The sequence below is a fragment of the Python bivittatus genome, unplaced genomic scaffold (assembly GCF_059951505.1).
Source record: "Python bivittatus isolate LINGU-HERP-01145 unplaced genomic scaffold, Pbiv_v1 ctg000480_np1212, whole genome shotgun sequence".
NCBI classification, from domain to species: Eukaryota; Metazoa; Chordata; class Lepidosauria; order Squamata; family Pythonidae; genus Python; species Python bivittatus.
Window position 1 is genome coordinate 68,026,602 of NW_028277075.1, and position 18,731 is coordinate 68,045,332.

The following is an 18,731-nucleotide window of genomic DNA, read 5'->3' on the forward strand; positions in this document are numbered from 1 at the left end:
AGTGAAGACCATTCTCTGCAGTGTGAGAGTTTTGCCTTGGGGATGGGTATTTTGAAGCAAGAGCTGCACATACATGTACAAGATGGTGATCAGACATGCAGTCTGCTGGATGACTTTAAATGAGGTCTTGAATTAGATGAGTATTATAAAGTAGTCCAGGAATGTGGCATTCTTCTTCCTGGGTATGTGTCACATAAGTTGGTGTTCTGCAGGTGTTGGAACATGTTGTTTCCAATCATTGGCCAATTTTATGCTGCAAATGATAACAGGCACAAGCCATTACCATTTAATATTTATTAAACCAATTTATACAGCCGCCTATCGTTTATATAGCTGATCGGTGGCTATAGAAATTGGTTTAATAAATAAATAAATGTGAGATGGCTCCCTTATTTTTAACATCCTTTTATTCTTTGTTCTATTTTGATGTTTATATTTTTAATGTATAGTATTTATTGATTGTTTTTAGCTTTGTTGTATGCCGCCCAGCTGCCTATGGTGAGATGAGCAACTATATAAGTTGATCACTAAATAAATAAATAAATACATAAATAAATACATAAATAAATAAATACCTCGTGCCACAAATTTCTGAGTACAGTATGTCCTCCTGTCCTGGCTAATTTGCCCCAATATGGGCATTCAGGTTTCCTGCAATAATGATAATATGGCTGTGTAATAGAAAGTCCATTGTGGATTAGCACTGGGAGTAGAATTCATCCTTTGCTTAATTTGACAAAATTCACCAAGTGAATTTGAATAATAGCTAATAATGTGAGCACAGCAAGTCAACTCAAAATAGGTTGAAAAGCCACAATATTGTTAGATGCCTTTTGGTCCACTGAGAAACCAATACCCGCTGTGTGCTGGTCAGCTTGAATAATATATCATCCATTTTTCAGGGTCTGGAATGATGATTCACATGTCGCTTGAACCAGGCAGTCACAATGCATCATCCAATGCAGCCATTGATATTCTGTAGCTTAGTGGTTCATGCATAATGATCTTCTCCTGGCCAAAGCAGAAGCCAGTACAGACATTCCAGGCAGTGAGTAGCAGCTGTTTCATTGGACTGAGGATCGTTTGTTGGTCTTGGCCAGTAGCTAACTATCATTGAGGCCCTGGATGTGGTAGCATTACTCGGTGAACACTTCCGTCCCATTGCTTGTATGGATGCATGCTTTATTTTGCAATCCCTTGGCAGAAGATTAATCCTCCCCATTTATCTAGGCTTGGGACCACTGTACAGATACATTACCATCTGGTTAAACTAAGGATATAGTTACTTAAGATTACCACCAAAAATCAGCAAAAATTAAACAGTTGGGTAAATAACAAACAGGGATGTGTTCATTCCCCCTTCCTCAATCTCCTAGGTCTATCACCTCCCTGCTTTTGCCCACCAGCCCTCTACTTTACCAGCTGCAATGCTCTCTGTTTCCGGGCATCTTCCTCTTGCTTGCGCCGGGCTTCCAGCTCTTCCAGCCTCTTGGTAGCTGCCCTTTTCTTAATTTTGTCCTCTGCCATTTTTTCCTCTCGGACCTAAAATATACATCTTGCGTTGTACAGAGAACATATTCTGTTCTAGACATGTAGTGGGCGGACAATACATTATGCCAAAATAGTCCCTTTTCTTAAGACCGGGCAAACAGTATTTTCAAGGCTGAGTGCAACAGTGAATAGGGCCATGTCACACACCTGGAAGGGACTGGTTTTTTTTTTTCCAGCTTTGAGAAAAATGGGATAGAGGGTTCTTTGTTTTTTCTACAGTTTCTGTGAATTCCTCACCTCAAATTGTTAGGAAACAGTTTTATTAACATGTTGGTAGGAAAGCATTATGGGAGGAGTAAGAAACAAAAGAGAGTCTTATGGTCTGTACATGGTAGGGGGCCTCTAGAGTTGTAAAGCAGGGGCAAGGGAAAGAAGTAAGAGTCCAAAACATGAATGTGATGTGGAATTACCTATATTCTGAAAATTTGGAACCTAGTGAAGTATGGAGAACATGAATTTATCGTGCATGGGAGCAGCAGCAGCTCAGAAGACTGTTCTACTCCAGCTGAGAGACAGTATCTGAGTTACAATTTTGGATGGAGTTTCTACAGGTGAACTTACTTTCCACCAATGCTGTGAGAAATCTGATAAATATGATTCCATGTGGTCAAGGCTTAATTTGTTAAGAGTTTATTATTATATTTCATTGTTCTAATATGTGTAACTTCATTGTTGCTTTTGTTGTTATCATTATTACCTTTTTTCTAAGTTTTAATTATATTCTGGTTTATCTTGTTTTTTGTATTATTATTTATTACTGTACTGGATTATTGTTTCTTTTTTCTCTTTTGTTACGGATCAAAAAGCAATCATTTTTTTAAAAAAAGGAAGTAAAAGAAAAAGTTAAAAGAGATGTTTTCTTTATATGAAACTGAAAAATCTGATATAAAGAATTTACTGACAGACAGAGTGGTTCTGAGATAAGAAGGTAATACTTGAAGAGCATGATTTTAACAACCCCATCTGGCTTTAGCAGAAGACACAACGTTAGCAACATCTTACAGCCAGATATTATGTAGAGAGACCCCATCATCCCCAAAAACTCCCTCACTGCATTTACCTTCTCGTTCTTCTCTTCATGTTGAGCAAATTTCTGTTCAATTCGTTTTTTCTTCTCCTCTTCTAACTGCTCTACTCGCTCCCGAGCCTGCAACACCTTACGGAGGCGTTCTTCACGTTTTCTGAGGGCACACAGGAGACTGATTAGAAGGAAAACAAAAAACTCAGGGCAGATTACAGAAGGAGAAGCCAGAAGGACTCAAATCCATACCGCTTCATCTCTTCTAGTCTCCGTCTTTTTTCCTCCTCCATTTTCCTTTTTCTTTGTTGCTCAGCCTCTTCTTTCTTTCTCAGATTCTCTAACCGCTGCCTCTCCTTTTCCTAGACAGAAGAAGAGATGGAAGAAGCTCATCTTAGTGCCTTATGAAAAGCCGCATCCATTTTTATTGCTACTGTAATGGTCCTCCGAGATGAAAGGTAGAAAGCAGAACTGTGATTTTAGCTAAAGAAAGGTAACCTTCTCTCTAGTCTAGCAAACACATTTCACAGTAAGACTGCAATGGCTTCAGAAATAAAATAATAGGAACATGAAACATCCTGTTCAGAAGATGGAATGTTTCTGAGAACTCAAGAATGTTCCTTTTTTTCCCCCCTGGACTACCACAATCCAGCTATTCATTTGAGTGGTCCAAAAGCTTTCTGAGATAGACTGGCAGAAACAGAAAACAGGCGTTCCTGAATACTTTTGGATCAACCCCAGAACAATTCTCATGATTGTGAGGCCTGGGAAAAAAGTGGAATGTTTCAGTGTCCTACACAAGTTCTTACTTGAAGAACAGAATATTTTCTGTGTATACAAAATAATAGTTCCAATTTAGTCACAATTTTCAAGGGGGAAAAACATGTAAGAGCCCGAGTAGTTATTTGCACACACAGCTTTGCTCCTGCAAGTCATGCTGACTGCCACTACAAATTCCTGAAATTTTCAAGCAACTGGAATAAAAAAGAATCAGGAGTGGGGATTTAAAAAACCCAACTATTTTGGTAAAACCTGAAACATGCTATACTTAGGTTTTAGCACCCTTTATAGCTATATAGGCACTTTATTACTTTTTAAAATATGTCAGGTATGAATTGGTTTGAACTTTGGAGTGGAAAATTGAAACATCTGAGTGGAACATCTCTTCCTTTTTGCATGTTTAGAAGAATCAGGCATGCAAAATGTTATACTGAAAACAGAAGAAATCATCAATATTGTAGCAAAATAAAGTCTTCCATTGTATCAAATGCAAAATATACTAATTTCCAGGAGAAAAAAAAAAGCTGAGGAAATGGGAAGAAAATGTCAGGACTCAGAATATACATTTTGCCATATGAAACATTTAATCCATCTCTGAGTCTGAAATACTTTTAACTGTCAGCAGTTTCTATATCTTTTGGCTTTTCTTTTTATTCTTTCCTCTTTTCATGGATTTTCGAAAACTGAAATTTTGTTTATAATAAGAAAAGCTTTTCTATCCTTCTACCTATTAGTCTATTTCTTGATTTAATATCTTTCCAAATCTACATAAATTTCTTTCACATCTTTCCATATATCATTTAAGAAGAAAATGTTAGGAAACATTCCATCATCCATTGTTTTCATTAAAAAAACTAACAAAGAAATAGCCATGAGAACAATAAATTCTTTTTCTGGCCCTTTACAGCTCCACTGTCACTGCAAACTGTTAATATGGTTAGTTAAAGTCCACTCAGATCTGAAGTAGGAACAAACATCAAGGATGTTTTTGCACAGATGCAGCACCAGCAAGCAATTTCTACTTCAGTGTGTTACATTGTGCTCTCCACCACTGGGAAGAGCCATTTAGCCAGATCACAAATGATCCTTCAAAAGAAAATTTAACAGGCAGCCTTGCCTGTTTAACAGAGAATACCATTCCTGTGCTTTTACGAACCAAAAAAGCATGTATAGATGCTATCATTTACAGCACAACAGCTCTTTTTCATATATGGTAGGGATCAGCAATCTGATGCTGTCCAAATGGTTGGTCTAACTCCCAGAATCCCTTGCCTTTGGCAATGCTGGCTGAACCTGATGAGAGTCTAAAGTGCAAAATGTCTGGAAGGCAATATATGTTGTTATACAGAATCAGACAATCCTGACTAAGGGAAAGATTCAGTGTACACTAACAGGCATGAGGAGGAGGAGGAAGTGCATGAAGCATAACATAAGATCTCTTGGCTGTATTTATATTTATATTTAATTTTCTGTATTGTTTTAAGTGTTTGATTGTTTTTATTATTGTTAGCTGCCCAGAGTCACTGGTCTGAGATGGGTGGCTATATAAATTGAATGAATGAATGAATTAATTAATTAAAAAAAACATGGCAGATAAATTATTGTTTCCCCTCTTCAGTTCAAAGCAGCAAAGTATCAAGCCACAGGTGCCAGCAAGAGCGGAGAAGAACTAAATCTGTCAACAAAATCAACTGCAGAAAGGATAGAAGGATGGGCAAATGCTGGGCCAGGCCCCTGAGTCCATCCCTTTTGCTTGAGAGGGGACTGGCAAGGGACTTGGCCCCACTAGGTTTCATTGCCATCCAATTTGGCTAGAAAGTATGCCTCATTTAATTCAGTGAGATTTTGAGTAATATTGCCCCGATTAACATTCTTGTCTCTTTATTTATGATTTGGGCAAGAAATGTAAAATAGGCCATGTTATTCAGGAAAAGTCGAGATGTGTAATTTTATCAAACTGTATCCCAACACAGACCGCAGAATAATCATATCAATTATATGTTATGGTGAATGTGCCAAATCATTTTGGTCTTGTATGGGAATAGAAAATGCAAACTTTATTCATACATGGCTGGATTTGGGCCAGAAATATTTGGAATGTTAATACACACTGAAGAAGGTTGACATGGACCATTTTAAGGCTTAACTAATGTAAGCAAGTTAGCATTTATGAGTTGCAACAAAGGGCTACTTTAGATGTCATAAACCAAACATTGTCACAGAATAGATAGTCCTCATTTACCAACCATAACTGGGACTGGAAACTTGGCTGTTAAGCAAAGCGGTTGCTAAGCGAAACCACAACTGTGCTTATGATCTTACTTCAGCTTTCCTTTGCTTTACAGACCTGCAAAGGTTATACATGTGAGGATTGGTAGTAAAGTTACTTCATCAACATTGTAAGTGCAGTCACTAAACAAGGCAGTCACTAAATGAAGACTACCTGTACATATATTTAGCTAGTTATATCTGAGCATCTCAGTATGAATTCTATTTTTCATTTACACTTCACATAGTACACCTTAAAGCAACTGTATTACTAACAATACACATGAAGTGATCAAAAGGTAGCTTCAATAGATTCTTTGTTGCACTTTGTTAGCTTGAAAAAATGGATCTAAGTTGAGACATGAGTGGGATGAAATAGTAAATGTATCATATTCTGAAATATTGAAGGCTAATAATAATTCTAATAATAACTGTACATGCACTATCTACTTTTTAGTAGAATTTAATTGAAAACCACTAAATATATGCTGGGCTTCCCTTTTAAAAGGTCTCTATGCAAGTTAGGGCAGCTTTAGACAAACTGGGTTAATAATGCACAAATGCACCTACTGTAAGATCATTCTTGTTACTTACAACAAACCCTCCCTGTGTGAAGAAGAGATTGAGACATAGTTAATAAATATATTTGGGTATTCGCAAAATCTTTTCAATATCTATGTATTGCCAAGTCTACCATAGGGCTGAACTACAGCCTCACATAGGATCTTGCCCTGCTAGTTATACATTTTGTTAATTCAGACTGAACTCCATTATCCTGCAGAATCAGTAAGAGCAACCTGCTGAGCTCTTTAACCCAAGAAGCAACAATGGGTTGGATGATCTGCCAGAAACGTATATGGAAGAATACTGAACTGCAAGGCTAGGGTGTGTGAGACAGAATCATTTAGCTTGCAGGTTTAAAAAACCGCTGAATCTAAAGACACGGCTCAGAATTTCAAAACAATGCCTTTCCCAACCCCGATGCCTGCCTTTCAGTCTCTTTGGCCCTTTGCCCATCTCCTTTCTTGCTGCCAGTAGCGCACAATTTCAAATGCTCAGAAGTTGCTTATAAAGCGTTAACATAACATAACTTGAGTTCCTCCTGCTTCTTAAACTCCTTGCTTCTTTCACCAACTGTTCAGATTCTTGCTTTCCAACCTCAGTTTCTTTTACTAGCTCAACTCAACTGAGATACAGCCATACTTCAAAGCCTTTCATGATTTGAACCAAGAGAGCTCCAAAGAGGGACTTTCAACCGGAACACAAATGTTCAGAAATAGCAGAATAAATGCCATGTGAAACCAGTTTCTTAGCTAAAAGCAATAAAAGGACAAGAACAACTTGAACCTTCTGATATTCAGAACTTCTGAAGGGAGGGGGACAACTCCCACCCTCAATCCAGAAGCTCCTCTTCTTTTTATTTGGTACCAAGTACAGAGTACTTTAAATTACCTTGGGAGTGGTGCGGAGGGGAGCGTTCTGTCTGAGGAACGATTTTATAGTGCTGTTTCGACTCACGGAGCTAGGAGTCATCATCAGCATCTGGTTCTTCTGCACTGTGTGCAAGAATGTTTTGAAAGGACGTACGACCTGAAAAACCCAGAACATTATCAATCCGTGGAAGTCAACCCCGTGTCCTGGGTGTGCTCTCAGGGCTGCAATGCTTGCCTTACCTTGCTGGCAGGGCACTGAGGAGATGGAGTCTTTTTTCTTGGTGGAGAGAGCTCATCTTCTGTGTCATGTTCATCATCTCTATCACTAACTGCTCTCTTATAGCTTGGCTTTCTCCTGTAAGATTATAAAGGGCTCATTTCACACAGCAAGTCAGCCCTAACATACCCTTGTCTCAGATATAGGTACAAAGTATAAAATCTTATATCCAGTGGCTTATGAACTCACAAAAGACTCAGGGGCAAAATAGCTGCTTGGCTAACTATCTAATGAAACCCGCCATTTACTAGAAACTGGTTTTATCTATTTGGCACCATGGGCCTATTCTGGGGTTACCTAAGTTTGCAGTACAGTCTTGCAAGTCTCTCTTCAACAGAGGTCAGATTATCAATACTTACTGTGAAGATCCTTTCCAGTTTGGTATGCAAAGATATTAAAGGTGGGCTTATCCAGTCCTCCTTACTTAGGACAGATAATCATGTGACTTAACCTTTTATACTATATCCCCCTGGGGACATCTCCTCCCCCAATTCCATACTGCAACCAGCAAAATGAGAAGATAGTTAAAGAACAGAACAAAAAGAGCAGGCATTGTTTTGACGAAAGCTATTTATGAATGAATTAAAAACTCCACTGACCCTTAAGCAACGGACCTTCAGTTTGGAATCCTAGTAAGATCTTGGGTATGTAGATACACCAAATTTATGAGAGCCATTATGATCAATACCAGCTTTACATTCTGATTGGTGCAGAGGGTTTCAAAATTGCACACTCAAGGGTATGTAAAATCCTGCATAGGCTGCGGTTGTAGCACAGGTGGAAGAATTATTTTCACATGGTGCCTCAGTAGTGTTATGAATGTCAAACATATACTCTTTATTAAATGTATCAGCCAAAGAATTAGAGGTAGTCCTGCCAATATTAGTAATAGGAGCATGAATCCTGAATTGGCTACTGCTGCTTTAATAAAGAGAGCTAGGGTATTACATGTGGAAGGAATATGCTACATTTCAAAAGCTAGGGGGCAAATTTTGCATCATAATGCTATTATAGGAAAGGGCATCTTTTCTTCCTTTGGAGGTGTAAAGAGAACTAGAGATTGATTAGGCTCACACAAGGCACTAACTTTGCACAAGAGCAACTTCCATAAGATGGCAAATAACCTGTGTGTGTGCCCCTGCTCCCAAACAAACCCAGTCATTGCACTAGGCTGGGCAATAAATAAACATACAGCCTAGTTTCAATAACAACATTTCATCTACATTTCAAAGAAAACAAAGATAGAACTCTGCAGCCTCAAAAAACAAAACAAACAACATTATTAGAAAGGAACATCAAAACAATCAAATTCAAAACTGTATCAATGAATGTGAAGGATGAGTCCACTCAACCTTGCACAACTCCCCTGAAACCTGGTCCCCAATTTCTAGACAGCTACATTTAACTCCTCACCCCATATTCACTCGGGATCAAGGTTTACTTTCTGCAACTAGAGCAAATCTTGAACTTTCTGCCAGTTCATCCAAGGAGTACAGGACCAAATACAAATAGTGATCCAGTGCAAAGGGCCGCATCATTGCAGGAACATGTCTGAACTTTGCAACCTGGACTCTGGGTCCTCTCTCCCCATCCAACAGCAGCCCAAACTTCAGGGTGCACCCTGGACCCCTGCAAGACCACTCCAGAGCTGTGCCAAACTGTGTTCCTGCTTTGTCTGGAGAAGCATCTGTCTAGGCAGAATGAGGTTTGGCAGTAATCTGCATATATTTAAGTGCCTTCCCCCTGAAAATGTGCAATCCCATTTAATTTTTTGCATCCCCACCCCAAAGCAAATACTAACTCAGTTTGAGAACCCCTGCACTAAACCATTATGCAATTTATGATTTGTAAATCATGGTTTATAGCTTAGCAGTACATATGAGTAAGCTCACTTGACAAACATGAGTTGAAATAAATTATGCCTTATGTAAAATATGAACCTGGTTATTTCCAAAATGAAGCCACTGCACAACATTCTGAATGCTCTTCAATTGCACCATCTATGCCACAGAATGACAAGAAAATGATAGAATAAGTGAGCATAGAGTTCACTTTTGAAAGGAACAAAGGATCAGTTCTGATGGCCATATCCTTAATAGAATAAGTATTACTATTACTTAATAGAAAAGCAATACTCTTTTATCTGATCAACATAAGTCTTAGATCTCTTTACTATTTACGAGAGACCATGGCTCTGTAAGCATGTTAAAGATGAAACTTTAACTCTTTGTCCAGGTGAGAGATTAGGAAGTATCCAGATATGTATCTAAAAGAACCTCTTGAAGAAGATAAAATTGTGAGGAGTCTCATTTCAGAAGAATAGCTAAAAACCTGACATGAAAGTTCTTCGGTGCTATGGCAAAATAATGTTCCCTCCAAGCAAAATTAATTAAATATTTTAGGTTGAGGAGAGCTTTCTAAGTGGAAAAATTCTCTCATCCGGGCACTAAGCAACCCCATATTTGCTTGGCTTCAGCAAGACTGCTGCATCTTAGGTCTTCATGAGCATGGCTTGTTTCTTTACCACTTAGAGCTGCAGACATTAGGAAGAGCAGAAGACTATGAGACGCTCCAAACTTTTAAAGGACTGAAATACCCCTTGTTTATTGGTGGAATATATTTATGTTTATAACAATGCAAACCTAAGACAGTCTGGGGGAAACAAGGAAAATTGGTACCTAAAACTGTCTAGAGGTCAACAATTTGGGGTGGATGGGTGGGTAGATCTATCAGTCCGATCTGATCCTCTTATTTGAAGAATGAAAATATTTAAATGAAAGGAGAGGCGCTGCCATATTTCACTGCCTGAATCAAAACTTGATCATTATGTGATCTGTCTTCAGGATTAAAGAAAGTTTTCTTAAGGGTAAATTACATTTCACTACCAGATTCTTCAAGGAAAGGTAGAGGTCCAAGATTAGCCTATTTAGGATTAAGATTGTATCTAAAACCCCCTTATCCTTAAATCTGAGAGGCAGACAGGGGAAAGGATAAGGATTATTTGAGAGGATATTATCAATTGATCAGTAACTGCCTCCTATATATCACAGAAAAATTAAACACTAGAGCTTTAGGGAAAAGTTTCTCTTTTCCAAGATTGTCTTGATGTTTCCAAAGGAAAGAAAAAGAAAAGCCTCCTTTGGTTTCAGCCATCTGGAAAGGCTGCATCTATTGTTCTTTCCTCCCATTGGTGGCTTCTGAGAGCAGTTCCCATATGGCTGGGATACACAATAATCTGCAGAAGTTATTAAATTCTAACTCCTATCAGCTCTAACCAAAGGTAATGCATACTGGGAGATGCAGAGCACTGACATCTGAAGAACTACATGCAGCCCACCTCTGGCAGGGGGTACATAGAGGCACCACTGGATTACTTTGGCAGGAAGCTGGTAGAAGATGCCTTTGAATTCCTGGAGGGACTGCCCTGTGGGAGACTTCTGCTGAGCATTTCTTAGTATTTGCACAGATGGCTGGGAAGACTAGCAGCAGGAGTTCCCTCAATAGCTTGGCCTGAAACTGATGACTCTTTTTTGTCCTGTGACTTGGACCTGCTGAGCTTTCTTCTTTGTAGGTTTGCTACATCACACGTTTCACTGTGGGTGCTGTGAGAAACAGAGGCAAGGAAAACAGAAAGAAACTGTACACCCTTTTTTCTTAAAGAAATTAAGGTTACAATGCTCTGAAAATAGAGAAGTTTCAAAATCTTTGGAAGGAGAGGTTTGGGGAAGGAGGAGTTGCCTCTGTTCTGAGCAAAACACAGAAGAACTGGGAAGGAATTTACTAAAGGAATATAGCTTTTGATACTAAGTCACGTGGTTCCCTGTAATTAGCTAGGAAGATTTACACCTTATCCTGACTGATTGATTATCATCAAGTCATTTTTGACTCCTAGCAACCACATAGATTTTCTCTATGACAATCTATCTCTAATCTGTCCTTTCAAGTCTCCCAACGGTGCACTCATCACCACTGTAACTGAATTCATCTGCTTTGCTGCTGGTCATCCTCTTCCAACTTTCCCAGGATTGCAGCTTTTTCTAGAGAGCTGAGAACTCTGGTTTGATTTTTTCAATGAACCATCAGTTTGTTTCCTTGGCTGTCCACAGTATTCTCAGGAGTCTTCTCCAACACCAAAGTTCAAAGGTGTTAATAATCTTCCTATCCTGCTTCTTTGAAGTCCAGCTTCCACTTCCATAGAGTGTCCCAGGGAATACTATGACTTGTACAGTTCTAATCTTTGTAGGTATAGACATATCATGGCATTTGAATATCTTTTTCAAGGCCTTCATGGCTGTTCTACCAAATGCTAGTCTGTGACATAGTTCTTGACTCCTTTCTTTACTGTTGATGGTTGATCCTAAAAGGCAGAAGCTATCCACCACGTCAGTCTCTTCACTGTCAGTTCTAAGGCTGATTGTTCTATCTGTTGTAATTACTTTTGTCTTCTTTATATTTAATTTTAGTCCCATTTTTTCACTGTGCTCTTCGAGTTTTAGTACTAAGGCTTGCAAATCCTTTGCATTTTCGGCTATCCTGACTTATCCTGACTACCTCTTATATCCAAAGTAGAAAGGATCCCCTCCTTATTTTCCTCCCTCTCTCTAGATCAGAGTTTCTCAACATAAATCAGTGTTTTTAAAACTTGGCAACTTTAAGATGTGGGGACTTCAGCATGCTGCCAAGGGAATGCTGGGAGTTGATGTCCATGTATCTTAAAGTTGCCACAGTTGAGAAACGCTGCTCTAGATAAATCTTCCTCAACTTGCCCTTCTCATGTCTTGGACTACAATCTTATTATCATCCCCTAATCAACATAGCTGCTTAGAAGATTCCTAAGACTTAACACATTAATTGGCAATAAAGTCAACACTAATTGTTTAAATAAAACTGATCAAAGAGTTTTTATCAAGAGGCAAAGAAACATACCGGGCACTGTGAGGCTGCTTTTGTAACTTATCACTCATTTCAGAGCTGCCTTCTGCATATAAAGAGAAACAGAGAGTGAGTAGTGTTCAATAAGCGTTTGGCTAAGTTAGGTGAGAGGCAAAGTTGTTTCATCAACAAATAAATAAGTAGTCAATTGTCAGGGCAAAATGTTCATATGTCTACAAATTCTTTCTACAGAAAATATGCATACAAGCTGTTATTTAAAGTATTAACTAAATAGTAAAGAAAGTAAATAGCAGCTCTCTACCTCTTCCTGTCCATGAACAGGCTACAGTTGTGCTAGATTAAAACCAGAGTTTTTAAACCATTTCTATAAACCCAGAGTAGTGCCAAACCACTATCCTAATTTTAATGAATTAATTTCTTAATACATAACTTACTGTAGCAGTCTTTGGGGTTCTGAATTACTTGACTTCAAAAGTCTGAAGCTGGAAGTACTATTTATGCAATAGGGCCAATTAGATTTTACATGTAGTCCTCGAGTTACAACCATTCAAAGTTGCGATGGTGCTGAACGAAGTGACTTATGACTGGTACTCAAAGTTCTGGTCTTTGCAGTGCCCCTGCAGTCACATGAACAAAATTTGGGCGCTTGGCAACCAGCTGGTGCTCACAACCAGTTGCAGTGTCCCGCGATCATATGATTGCCATTTGCGACCTTCCCTGCCAGCTTCCCCCAGGCAAAGACAATGGGAAGCCAGCAAGGAAGGTCGCAAGTTGCTGGGGTAAGTCTCTCCTGCTGCCTCAGCCTTTCTTTGCTCACATGCATCGCCCCCTCCTTCCCCCCTTTGCTCGCACACACCCTGCACCCTGTTTCCCCAGCCTCCCTGTGATCACACACATACACGCATGCACCCCGCACTGTTTTTCTCCAGCCTCCCTGCAATCGCATGCACCCCAGGGTCTCATTCCCCGGCCTTTCTGAGCTTGCACTACACTGAGCACCCATTCCCCCAACTCGTGCACAGCCTGCACCAGGCCTCCCCGACACCCCTGCGGCACTCCCTCTGTTTCCCACATGTCTTGGGTTACGATGACAACCGGGACTACCTGGATTGCCATCACTAAGCAATGTGGTCATGTGATGTCACACTTCATGACCTCATCACTTAACAGCAGCAATTCCGGTCCCAATTGCAGTTGTAACTCAAGGACTACCCATATTTTCTGCCTCTGTTCTAGTGGCATATTTGCTTTGAATTAAAAATTTGACTTCAGCACACACTGTTTCTGCACAATAATCTTGTGAGGCTGATTAAGTTAGACCTACCTTATCTAAGCAGCAAAAATCCAGATGACCACTAGATGATAGCAAAGATTTAGAACTCTTATCTAGGATTTTTGCAAACCCACTATGATAGGCATAATTAAGAGACTAGCAGCATAAATTCAGCCAGTCAGCTTCATGACAAAAATAAAGACTGAACACTTTAATAAAGAGATGCACAGGTTTTTAGGCCAAGGACCCACAACTTAGCCTCCCAGCCCACCTTTTGATAATGGAGGAGCAACATTGGAAAGGGCAAGGTCAAACATGTTTGGTCTAGTGGGGAATATCGGGGTGTGGGGGGGAGAGGGAGTTGAACAATAAAAAAAGAATTGTGTCATCTTCCAGAAATCTTGTGGTCACATTCCCACCCTTATATTTCCTGCCTAAACCTGGCTATTTTGATATTAAATTCAATAAAGATAATTTATTCAGTGTATATGGCTGCCCACTTACCAGGTAACTCTGAGCAGCTAACAAGCTAACAAGAATTAAAAACTTAAAATATTTCCTTAAAATAGAAAGGGGGGGAAAAAAAAACCATAACAGAATAAAGCATACTGCACTGGGGGCTAGACACACAATTCATATAGTTACAACTGGGCCAGCTCCTGGGGGAAGAATTAGGTTTTCTAGGCCTTCTTAAAGGCCAGTAGGGTCAGGGCAAATCATGTTTCTGGGTGAAGACTGTTTGATAGGCCAGACACAGAGAGCATGTTTCCTGGGTCCTGTAAGTGACAATGTTTAATTGATGCAACCCGGAACATAGCAACTCTCAAGTTTTAAAGGATGGGCAAAGGTAACTGGAGACAGATGGTCTTGCAAATATCCAGACCCTGCAGCTTGATATGTGTTACAGGCAGCCATCAGTATCTTGAATTGCAATTGAAGCCCACTGATAGCTAGTGCAGCTTACCCAGTAGCAGTGTTGCATGGCTGTACTGAGATGCACTGATGCGCTCATGCAGATGCGCAAATGCATTCATGCTGCTACAGCCTAGATCAGCTGTAGTCTGCGTGGTCTTCAAGGGCAGCTTCATGTAGAATATTTTACAGTACTCCAGAAAAAAGTAACCAAGGCATGAGTGACATTGCTAATTTTAATTTGTGTGTTTAGCTATTTATATTGTTTTTGTTTTAAATTTTTATTAGGTGCCTTGAGTGCTTGACAGAGCAAAAATGCAGGGTATACATCAAGTCTAATCACCAATGAAAGATGGCTGAGTCTCTCCCTCCCTCCCCAAAACCCTATTACCACTATTAAACTGGCCAAGTACCCTCAAATAATTGGATTAGTACTGAATAAATAAGATTAGGGTTTTGTCTTCCTTAGGCATGTCCCATCTGCTTCAAAGTTCATTATTCTTGCCACTCAGCTAACTGAATATACTGACCGTCCCAGCCTCCTTTGTGCTGTTTTTCTTGGGATTGGAGAGTTTCTGGCATGCAAGTCTTGTTAGAACAAAGAGATTTCCTGAGATTTTCATCAACCTGTGGTAAAGGCAATCATATTCTGAATATATATCTGTCCAGGCAAATCATATAGAGTCATTAGTTGACCACTGATTTAATGGCTTAACCTAAATATAATTTCTTTCATTGAAATTTACATTTCACCTCCTGAAATCAATGGGACTTAAATGACAGAGAAATCCTGTGTTATGAGTATGATTAAGTCAAAGTCTAATGCATGGTTGAGAAATATTAAGCATAGAAATGGGCCGGAAATTTTTCACTTCAGATAAGTTTGGCAGTTTCAGAATTGTACGTTTGCTTTCCAGATGATCTAACACTTTAGCAAGGACCATAAGGCTCCCCAAACATAATTTATATATTCTTTCGGGACATCTCTCCGGTTCAACTATCTTTGTAACAATATCTTAATAAAAACTGTTCAGTTATTGACAGCCACAAATATAATGCTCACATCACTTTAATACAAACTGTTTTAAAGCAATAAAAAACAATAAAAGCACTTAGAAATGCAAAGCCCCTAACAGGGACAGTTTGATTGTACCAGTCACCTCCAGGATGGTTGATATAAGGGATTATACCAAATCTCCATTACTATATTAATTAATGTACACAACTATTATTATTTATCAGATTTGTCACCACCCATCTCACTGAATGACTCTGGGCAGTTTACAACAAAACTAAGAATGTCCTAATGCACTCGTAGGCTCTTTCCCACTTAGCAGTACCAAAATGGTCAAGACTTGACCAGAAAAGCTATAGGCTTTTATCTTGGCAGGTCTACCTGCCAGACTCCTGCTTTAGTGCCAGTCAGATTAGACAAGAAAGTATTACATTTAGCCAAGGGCAAGTTGCTTATGAATTTTTTCATCCTATAGTACAAGCTCAAAAAAGTTGTATGATGTAGCAATGTATAAATTTAATACAATAAATACATATAAGGTACCAACCATAAATATAAGAAGCCAAACTTCTACCATTTGACAGCGAAGGAATTATTTGGAAACACTAAGGATAAAACATTTATAGCTGGCTATCTGAAATTTAACATGTGCTCTGATATGTGGCTGTCAATAGTCCCAGTAGTGGGATAGATGTGTCCTTATCCAGGGGACAAAATATTATCACTTGCTCCTCTAATACAGATGAGATTTGACCAGTTAGGAATTGTCCCGTTGAGGCTCCAAAGTGCAGTTCAGCAGATAGAAGGACTACACAAAGCATTCAAAAGAGGTGCTTTGCAATATGTATTAACATCAGCAAAGTCCTCCCTGTTCAAAACACTTCTTTGGCAGGCTTACATGTACACACATACACAGAGTTAGAGACAGCCTTAGAGGTAGTTATGCAACTCTACCAAAGGACGTAGATGATTAATGCTTTTTGAAGGAGTGCTCTGCTCAAACAAACATGATTTTTTAAGCATCTATTTTAACTTACCTCCTGAGAATGAGACATAGAATCTAACTTTGCTCTATGGGAGAAAAAAAAAGAAAGAACATGAGATATATAGTATCAAAACTATAGATTTGTTTTTACTAGTAAGATTTTAATTAAGATTGTCCAAAGCCCACTGATTCTAGAGAGTTCTGTTACTCTCTAGACCATGCCAAACCTCCTCCACCTAGAACATGCTTTTCAGAGGTTTGGCAGTTTTTGGAAGTAAACCTCCAAACCAGTAACTTGGATATGGTTCCAGGCCCAATTTTAATTGTTCACATCACTGTATGTCAGGCTTTACTGTGAATAATTAAACAGGCACATAAGAATCCAGAAACTTTTGATAAGTAGATTTTATTGTAGAGAAGCTAAGAAGCCATTATGAAAGAATTTGAAAGACTGCTGTGTGTGAAAAGCAAGCTCTAATTTCAACAGGCAGTGTTCAAATTTCTTGTGCCTCTTTCTTCTAGCCGCTCTACATAAGTAAGTAGAAATGATTTGGTTCTGTGTGGGACATAGTTTCTACTAGTTCCTTGTTTTGTTAAATGTCTGATCTAGTACCAGATTATTTACTTTTGTTCATGCCAGAACATGTCTTTGACACCATATAATAAATGAATCAAATGATTAAGTAAAATTAACTGGTTATCAATGATTCTCTATCCACACTCCATACTAGGCTACAGAAGGCTGTGTAATGCCTTCAATCAAGTATTTATTTTCACAAATCTTATTTGACTGAAATAAGCTTACCCAGATTCAGTACTTTCTTTATCTAGAAATTCCTCCATTACAGCCTGAGCTGAAAGAGAAGAGGCATAAAAAACATTTTATCCCCAACACAGGCTATACTATTAAAATAAAACACAACATCTACAAAGAGATCTTTTTTCTACTGCACTTTATAGCAGCATCCAGGCCAAAAGAAAGGTAATTCATTGAATTAGTCTGGGTTGAAGCACATGAAGCCTGTTTAACGTGCTGTTGGATATTCTATCCCAGACTACACATTTTTTGCAAGCCAGAAATCTGAGTTACGTCTGTTGAGTGATCTCTGATTCCTCATATCAACGTTTCCTCATTTCTTAAAATATTCTTCTACTGGCTTTTTTTTTAGTTTACATTGACTATTTTTACCAATTAGTTTCTGATATTTTTTAAGGATCAACTTTAAACATACATTAAAGGAGAAGTGGTTTATAAGAATGAATTTTCTCCCACAAAGATGCTTCTCCCCTGAGAATACCCACGACAGCTACATTAAGCTAACTCATCTGTTTTTCTTCAGCATATCAATGAACAAACAGAAAAAAGGTAGGCAACATAGAAATTCACATTACAGAAACCACAGGGAGAAAGTTATCCAGAGGTGTGATGCTGAATGACATCAATATGCAGATGACAGGCATCCACCTTTACCTTGTTTTCCCACCTAACTTCAGAACTGGATGCCCTCTGTGGATACTGGGACAGTTTTGAGATGACAAAAGAGGATAAGCTTAAACTTAATATAAAAAAAAAAGACAAAAAATCCCACAGTGATACTTTGGATAGGAAAGCCTTCTCACATGGACAAAGGGATTCAACTTGTATAATATTATCTTAAACTGCTTAGGGGTCCTTCTTGATTCATTGCTAACTGCAAGACAGATGGCACAAAACTAATTTGGTATGTCAGCTGCACCCTATCCTAAAGACATTAGCTTTTTTGAATCAAGATTGAGCTCAACTCCTGGTGATTTCATGGACCTGTCTATAGATGTAGTTTTCTTGGCAACCCTATAAAAGTGTTTGCTGCTTTCTTCTGATCTATCTATAATTTCCCAGTCGAATTAGTTGTGGTATTCTCTGGGTGTCTCCCACCCAAGTGCTAACTAAGCCTGATTCTCCTTAACTTCCAAACCTGGACAGGTTCAGCCAGCTGCTGCCACCCTATGCATTTTCCAAATCATTTAAATCATTTTCAGAGTGCCCACTTACTAGTCCCTCATGAAGGTCAGTAAGGCTGAGAGGTATCAGAAAGAGGGACTTCTGTCAGTAGTAGCCCCTATTTGATTAAACTGGTTCCATCTAGGGATATTTATAAGGGAACTTTGAAAACACCTTGGGCTGTGTTAAATACTTTCACTGTTAAAGTACAAACTATATCTAATTTTTTGGGTGCCTTTGAGTCAGTCTTGACTCCTGGCAACTGCCTGGACTAGTCCCTGCAGTTTTCTTGGCAAGATTTCAGAAATTGTTTGCCACTGCCTGCTTCCTAGGTCTGACTGGCTT

The 18,731-nt window shown here is 38.9% G+C and overlaps 1 protein-coding gene across 3 annotated transcripts in view; it reads right to left on the reverse strand.

Annotated features, from left to right (window-relative positions):
* Nucleotides 1-18,731, reverse strand: part of INCENP (inner centromere protein) — a 36,381-nt gene that overhangs the window by 10,794 nt on the left and 6,856 nt on the right. For all 3 annotated transcript variants that reach the window (XM_007426530.3, XM_007426529.3, XM_088146171.1), the window contains exons 5-13: nt 17,211-17,259; nt 16,458-16,491; nt 14,936-15,032; nt 12,254-12,305; nt 7,291-7,405; nt 7,070-7,207; nt 2,822-2,931; nt 2,612-2,732; nt 1,420-1,542 (exon numbers count right to left, since the gene is read on the reverse strand). In XM_007426530.3, the coding sequence (XP_007426592.1) occupies nt 1,420-1,542; nt 2,612-2,732; nt 2,822-2,931; nt 7,070-7,207; nt 7,291-7,405; nt 12,254-12,305; nt 14,936-15,032; nt 16,458-16,491; nt 17,211-17,259 (839 nt within the window). The remainder of the gene's footprint in view (nt 1-1,419; nt 1,543-2,611; nt 2,733-2,821; nt 2,932-7,069; nt 7,208-7,290; nt 7,406-12,253; nt 12,306-14,935; nt 15,033-16,457; nt 16,492-17,210; nt 17,260-18,731) is intronic.